Source organism: Spizellomyces punctatus (assembly GCF_000182565.1).
Source record: "Spizellomyces punctatus DAOM BR117 chromosome Unknown supercont1.4, whole genome shotgun sequence".
Classification (NCBI taxonomy): Eukaryota; Fungi; Chytridiomycota; class Chytridiomycetes; order Spizellomycetales; family Spizellomycetaceae; genus Spizellomyces; species Spizellomyces punctatus.
Genome location: NW_015971540.1, coordinates 439838 through 447443, shown reverse-complemented (window position 1 = coordinate 447443; position 7606 = coordinate 439838). Strand labels below are relative to the sequence as shown.

At 44.6% G+C, this 7606-nt stretch overlaps 2 protein-coding genes and 1 non-coding gene across 3 annotated transcripts; 1 reads left to right on the top strand and 2 right to left on the bottom strand.

Moving 5' to 3' along the window:
• Nucleotides 1-62: 62 nt before the first annotated feature.
• SPPG_02586 (tRNA adenylyltransferase) lies at nt 63-1574 on the top strand (the record flags this gene model as incomplete). Its single annotated transcript, XM_016750868.1, has 7 exons — nt 63-104; nt 137-247; nt 316-512; nt 581-761; nt 822-930; nt 997-1223; nt 1279-1574. The coding sequence occupies 7 exons, from the start codon at nt 63-65 to the stop codon at nt 1438-1440; spliced, it is 1029 nt and encodes a 342-aa protein (XP_016610124.1). The 3' UTR covers nt 1441-1574.
• Nucleotides 1575-1674: 100 nt separating this feature from the next.
• Nucleotides 1675-2969, bottom strand: SPPG_02585 (uncharacterized protein). Its single transcript, XM_016750867.1, has 3 exons — nt 2932-2969; nt 2561-2865; nt 1675-2504 (listed from the first exon to the last, which is right to left on the bottom strand). Exons 1-3 carry the CDS (start codon nt 2936-2938, stop codon nt 1779-1781), a joined length of 1038 nt encoding a protein of 345 aa, XP_016610123.1. The 5' UTR covers nt 2939-2969; the 3' UTR covers nt 1675-1778.
• A 2531-nt stretch (nt 2970-5500) lies between these two features.
• Nucleotides 5501-5582, bottom strand: SPPG_10059. The gene has a single exon. It is a non-coding gene; the product is annotated as a tRNA-Ser (tRNA).
• Between the last annotated feature and the right edge of the window lie 2024 nt (nt 5583-7606).

The following is a 7606-nucleotide window of genomic DNA, read 5'->3' as shown; positions in this document are numbered from 1 at the left end:
GTAGAAGATTCACTGGCAAGGTACATTCACTTTTTTGTTCACACGCTTGGCATACATCCTCCATGACGAACCGAAAGGATAGGGCGTGGAAGACCTCTCAAAAGGTCACATTCGAACCCCATTACCTCCCCGTCAGACTTTTATAGATGATCCACTCCGGGTCTTACGTGTCATACGCTTTGCGACACGTTTCGGATATGAGATCGATGAAGAGATTGTGCGCAGTGTCGCGGATGATGAAATCAAGGTTTGACTCGTAATAGATTTACTGAAGGTTCAGAGGTTCTCATTTCGATGTCATTGGACCATATTTAGAAAGCTTTCGAACGCAAGATCACGCGAGAGCGAATTGGCGTTGAGCTGAAAAAGATGATGAAGGGCCCGGATCCACTAAGATCGCTACGTTTGATCAAAGAGTTTGGATTTTATGACTTGGTTTTCGTACCACCCGCTGGCCACGAGGTTGAAGTGGATTCCGATCTTGTCCTTCGATTGGGTCAAGCGGTTGAAAGGTGGATCCCTCTTATTTCCTGGCTCCAATTGGAAATGCCTGGTAGCTAACTATTCTGCGGTGAAACAGTTTATTAGCATCGAAGCAATTTGAAAGGTTCTGGGCAGGAGCCATTAAAACTGCTTTCGAACCAGACGATAGACGCCTACTTTACTTGACGTGCGCCGTTGCACCATTTCGGGAATACACATACATAGAGAAGGAGAAGGAGCATAGGCTTAGCAGGGAGGTGATGTTGCAGTCGGTCAAGGTTCGTTGCGTGCTTCGTCCATTCCTATCTGCATTTCTTTTTAACTGCTCTTTGTGACAGCTTAGCAGCTATGATGCCGATGTGACGTCCGCCATTCTTGCGAACCTGGACCACGTGCGCGAAGCGGTAATGAAGCATTACACTCATGGGCTAGATCGGAAAACCCTTGGTAAGCCGTGCCGTTACTTGCGTGTCTTTTATTTTTGGTGCTTAACGGCTGTTTGTCGCGAACTAGGTTTATTTGTTAGACATCTTGGCGGCAAGCCACTTCGTGAAAAATGGCCATTAGCACTTTTGTTTGCGTGGGCATTCGACCTTATTGATAGGCGGGCTTGGATGCGTAGTCATTTGGTGGACGACAGGGGCTTGGAAACAATAACTGCCGATGCATACTGTCATCTCATTCACACAATTCGACACCTTGGACTCGAAGACGCTCAAGATTTCCGACCATGCTTAAATGTAAGTTCACGACACGATCCTCACCCAACCCCTTTATGTCTAAACGCTTATTTAGGGAAAAGAAGTTGCGACGATCTTGGGCATCAAACCTGGACCTGAAATAGGAATCTACCTCCAACGTCTGATCGAACTCCAATTTTCCAAGCCGGAAATCACAAAAGAAGAGTGCAAGCATTTGCTACGATCTGGGTTTTTTGGTGGGGCTGAAGGAAAGTAACAATTGTTTTTTTTGGCTTTACGGTGAGATGTTTTTCTTGGTGTGGTGGTTTGTATATCCTAAATGGAGATGACGATTTTGACGGGCTTTTTTCTCTTTTTTGTTTAAACAGACGAGACAATGGAGTCTTCACCAACACCGTTACCACCACCTCCACCGACCAAGCGATTAAAGACTGATGATGATGGCTGAGGTCTCATCAAGTCAGGTTGAAAGAGGAATTAGATTGAATGCGCGCACTGTACATATAGCATTTTTAATTTAGGGTAGTGGGTATGCGAGACGTATCTATTTACAAGGAATCAGCTATCGGTTATGTACATCATGATGTTGGACTATTAGGTATCTTTGTCGCTTTCATCACTATCCCCGTATTCATGGCAGACTAGGGATGGTGTTTCTGATGGGAATTGGACAAGAGCGGATTGATTCGTTTGGATATCCCTTTCGCTTTCTCTTGAATTCCGTCGGAGAACTACGCCTTCTTTTCCATCAGACGCAGCTAGCGATGATACGCCGTTAGAAGAAGTAGGAGCAAGAGCAAAAGGATCCGCCACTGTTTTGGCTTTCATGTCCAGCACTTTTGCCAGGGCCTTTTTCTCAGTCTTTCCATTGCGTCGAAACACATTTTGTGTTCTGACAATTCCCAATTTTTCCTCCGGTGTCTCTGGCTCTTCTTCCAAATACTTTATCCTCTTTGCGCTCCTCTCATCCTCCTCACTCACAGGTAGCACCTTGACCCCCAACCCAAATTTCTCTGCAACAGCCGCCGCCTCTTTCTCAACCTTAGCCAAGGCCTTCTTCTCCGTTCGGAACTTTCTCCGCATTATTTGGGACAGGGCGTAAGGATCGCTCCATGTTCTATCAGAACGGTCTCGAAGGAGTGTGAGGAGGGGAACGGTTTCAAGGGACGCTTGAATGTTGTTGTTGGTCTGTTCCAGTGCTTCATATGCCGTTTTGGGTGTTTCCGCAGCGGGGTCTTTAAGGGTCGGTAATCCAATATCGGCAGGATCGTATGATTCCTCCCTTTTCCTCGCCCCGCTCACAATAACATACTCTGAATTCTAAAACCATGATCAGTAAAACATCTCAACATACACCCCAAAATCCAAACAGATACCTTTGGATCCGTCCTGATTTCAATCCACCCAGAACATAAATGACACTTCATACGAAAACTCCATATAGGTGTACTGTAATACATATCGACTTTCTTCTTCTCGGCATTGTACCGGACGCCCATCCCCACATGATTATTACACGACGTGCACCAAATGTTAAAGGGGAGTTCGAATCGAATAATGAGAATGCCCTGATCGAGTTTGCGGGCACGTTCGCGGAGGGGGTGTTGGCCTACATAGGTGTTGATGGAGCCTTTGGAAGGGTCCCAGTCCGGAGGGTAATATTTATTTGTTGCCCTGCGGTCTGGTAAGAGGATTAAGCATCGAAAGTAGAACTAGTTCTACAGGAGGAAGGGTAGAAGAAGCTTACCGGCCATGGTTAGATTGTTGGGAATGAAGTTTGCGCTTTCCACCAACTTTGGACGTGGCTGATCGGTACTTGTCAGTATGGCGCAGTTTAACTCCACGTGATCCTATTACATAATCAGCGGAGAGTTGAGTGTGATCGCTACGGGAAGGGTGATACAACTGTGCTTGGAAGACGAATGATAGCGGAAGGATTCATAATGGTAAATGAATGTCCTACTTGGTAAATGCAGAAGTGGTACGTACCCTGCTGGGCATGGAGCATAACCCCAACTGGTGTTTCGGAAGAGCAGAGGCCCAACAAGCGTTACTGTCACCGTTGAAGATGGATTAGGTATGAACACGGCCTGCATGTGCATGGAAATGCTACTCTGCAAGGTGTACAGGCTACAAGCACAACATATGTATCAAAATCCTTTCGTGGTGCATCTGTCACTTCAGATGGATCAGGCATTCTCAGGTCGAAATATTACATCTTCTACAAACACTGATGCATTGGGAAATCTTGTAGACAACAGCAATCTGACGCTTAACCGCATTCGATTGATCACAAACAGCACTGGCAGCACTTTGTCAAGTGGTTCTTTCCTCACAATGGATGGAGCTGCTTTAAGCAAGAAGATGTAATTCTTCTGTTGATGTTACCTTGCGCGAAAGAAATTCCTCTGTGCACCAAACCATTACCGGGACAAACGACACGTCAAGTGGATCTACGTGGATTGTTTCAATATTAGAGTAACTTTTAGGCGAAACATGAATACTGTAGGTGGTAGCATTATCTATTCAGATGGCATCAGGATAGCGAAATCCTCTGCACATCGGTGGAAGTTTAAGGTGCGGGCGATGACAAACCTGAATAGTGCTACTGCATTCTCTAGCAGACTGTCTGGCGCTGGACTGTTACTTACTATAACTGAGCACCTTCTTCTATGACAAGCGCATTGATCATAGCAGGAGGATTTCCTTCCGGAAAACATGTGGACCTACTCTGTACATCGATGAAACTTTGATTCTTAACAACAGCGTCACTGTAGATGTACATCTATTGGCAGAGATAAGAGGGAACTTTGGTGCCGGTAAATATCACTATCCTTATGGTTTCTCACTTTTCACTCGCAGGGCTGGCCTTCAGGGGCCACCTACTGGTATTATGGCACTGGCGTGTTAACGTGGTTGAAGGCAATTATCAGCTGGAGCGCCGTATTGGAAGCAACATCCTCCACTGTAGGTAGGTGGCATCGTTGCCGCAACTCAGCTGGAAAGTCTCTTATATTACCGTACAATCTTACTATTCTCGTACCGAAGCAATAAGATCTCCCGAGATACAGGTTCAGGTAGGGAAATGCAAGGATATCTGGATTGATGACATTGAACACAGCCACCAGCACCATGGGTATGCTCCCACAACGAACGCTACAGAGTCGACCAATACTACAACAGGTGCTTTGACAACTGCCGGCGGCGTGGCAATTCAGAAAATGCACCACCAACGGCAATGCTTTGACGCTAATGGACTAATATACCAATGTGTTCACTGCAAATAGGCACCGCGACCGTGATTGGTAGATTTCTTCAGACGAATATTACTGAGACGACCTCAGTTACAATGTGTATTGCCATGCTTTCCGGTGGCATTCGATGACCAAAGCATCGTTTCGAGGCAACAATGTCAATGTTTAAAATATGTTAGTCTTGGCATCTACGAAAAGCGGTATTCCCTCGGTGACTGTCAGGCTCTTCAGACATTCTGATTGGCATCATGCATGGGTTTCGTCTTAGGGTGAAATTAGGGATATTGTGGGTATCTGATAATAGATAAAAATGATCGCGATAGGTCGGCAAGCTTCCTATGGCGAACGTTATGAACGGTATCGACGTCGAGAGTTTTCTGCAGCAAATCAAGCCGTTATCCCATTCAAAATGCTTGAGTGCCAGGGCATCAGCCGGAACCAATCGACTGCACAGCTCCTGCATGCCTGCAATCCAAAGTAATCTCAGAGTTGCAATCGGGATTAGGGTGTTCCTTAGCTTTTCTATAAGGCCCGTCGGTTTCTCTTGCCGTAACAAAGAATGCTTCGAAACCCCTTCTGCTGTGCAGATGTTTGACTTTGCATATCAATGATTTGTCACACCCTTAGATGTACGATGCATCGATAAATGTTTTATGCAAAGGTATCCCGAGTGTGCCGTGCCGTTCCTAACCATCTCTTCAAAACGCAAGGGCGGCCATAAGTGTTGGTGATATTGAGTTCACCGACTTGATTCGCCGTCCTCGGTACCCTTGCTACGGTTGAGTAAAGACCAAAAACCCATTCTGCGTGGTGCATATTTTTGACTTTGCATATCAACGATTCGTCTCGCTCTTAGATGGACGATCGATGGATAAATGTCTTATGCAAAGATATCCCGAGTGTGCCGTGCTGTTCCTAACCATCTGTTGAAAATGCAAAGGCGGCCTTAAAAAGTCCGGAAGGTATCCATATCGGGCGCTTCATTGTCTTGCTGCGTTTCAAGGCAAACTGAAAAAAGAATCTTGAAGGCAAAATGAAAAAAGAATCCCACTCACTTTTGGACGTCGGCTGCAGGATTCGAACCTGCGCTCCCAGAAGGAAATGGCTTAGCAGGCCACCGCGTTAACCACTCCGCCAAACCGACACCATGCCTTACAAATACTTTCCAGACAGATTACTTTCCAATACATATTATTCCTATTCACCACCTATTACCCACCACATTAACCACTCTGCCAAACCGACCCCATGCCTTACAGATACTTTCTAGACAGATTACTTTCCAACACCTATTATTCCTATTCAATTGCATAGGAGAATCTGGCACGACTAGACGTAGATTTTTATGATGCGTTTGTCTTTTACTCACTTGCTACATCGTCCAGACAAATTACTTTCCAAGACCTAGTATCCCTTTTCACCATCTATTACCCATCCATACGTAGTTCAACTTGCAAATACTTTTCAACACCCATTACCCATCTATACAAGAATAATTATACACATTCTATTACCCACACACACAAGAAGTAGATCAACTTGCAAATACTTTCCGACGTAGGATTGAGTAATAGTGTCAGTGACAGATACTTTCCGACGTAGGATTGAGTAATAGTGTCATCGATGACTTACAGATTACTTTCCAACATCTATCACTCCTTTTCACCAGCTATTACCCATCCATCCACACAAGAATGAGACTACAGCATACGGATTACAGAGGAACAGCACAGATATCTGCGTTCTATGGCTCATTAATACATCTTTCCAACACCTTTTACCCATTAATACAAGAATGGAACTATTGCATTTTAGGTCGAGTATTTTGGGTAGCTGAGATATTATATACTATATCGTTCAAAACTGATGATACGTGTTTTATATCTTGATTATGCTTTACTGTATCATTTTTATGATGCATTTGTCTTTTACTCAATTGCTATATCGTGATCAATCAACGTATTTAGTATGTCCAATTTTTAGCATTCAGTATTTGGTTGTAAAAACAGAGGTTTAAGTGCTTTGGGTTATGTATGGAGGCAAACTTTTTGTCGCCATCGCGGATTGATAGCAAGGAGCGTATAAATCAGAACTAGATCAGCTCCGTTGTGTCGTAGCTACGACTTTCAAGACCCGTGGGAAATAATGTCAATCTCTACATACACATCACAATGCTTCATGTTTGCCATTTGGGCTTTGTTTCCCGGGCTCTACCACGCTTCCCACGAAGCAAAAGTCTGACTGAGCTTGAAAGGTGCAACCTTTTCCTCGTTGTAGCTGCATTTTTACCCGCAGTCCTTCTTTGTCAAAGATGATTCGTTGCCATTCTGCACAAGAATCCCTTTGCAAACCTTATGTGATTGCCGAGCGAAAAGTCTTTTCGCAGGGCAGTGTACAGTACCCCGTCACGCCCATGGCCATCAATGCACTTGAGGTTATTCAAAATCGAGTTACCTGTTGTCTAAATGCTCACCTTTATCATACAATTAGCAAAATGTGCATTCCACTGTTGTCAAACTGCATCAAAGCAGTTATGCTAATCTCCGGAAAATAGCGCTGATTTTCGTCTGTAGTTTACTTTATATTTTGATAAGTACTTAAAGTTTAAATATTTGTCCGTATTCCACCGAGCAAGCAGCTATAGAGTAGAAGGTCTATAAGCAAGCTCGGGAAATGGCTCACTTTTGTTTCAAGATTGCCGTTTGCGGATGCTGGAGGTTAGAGTGTTGTTTTGAATTGCATCAAACAGTTTCTTATGGTGTGGATACAGAGGATTGACGAAAGAATTGTTGAGAAGCTGTTACATGTGCCGTGATGGTGACCTTACCTTCGACCAGATTTGGTTGAATGTTTTGACGTTGCAAGGACAGTCCGGCTCTCAAGGTGATGTTGGGCGGTGCCATAGGGTCGGGGACCATCTAAAGATGAAGATCTGCAAGAAGATGCAATTCGAAAAGATACACTTCCTATCATCTTAAAACCCATTTCATTTACCTCACCACATCCCACCAGCATTTCATGAATAGGGAGATAAAGCTCCCGGGATCTTGACCTAACCAACTTCAGAGCTCTGACCCTTCGAGGCCACCAAGTCTTTGCATGTCGTGGAGTCTGCATAACATCCAATACGTTGCAGTTTCAAAGGGATTTTTGGCTCTATGGGTTGCA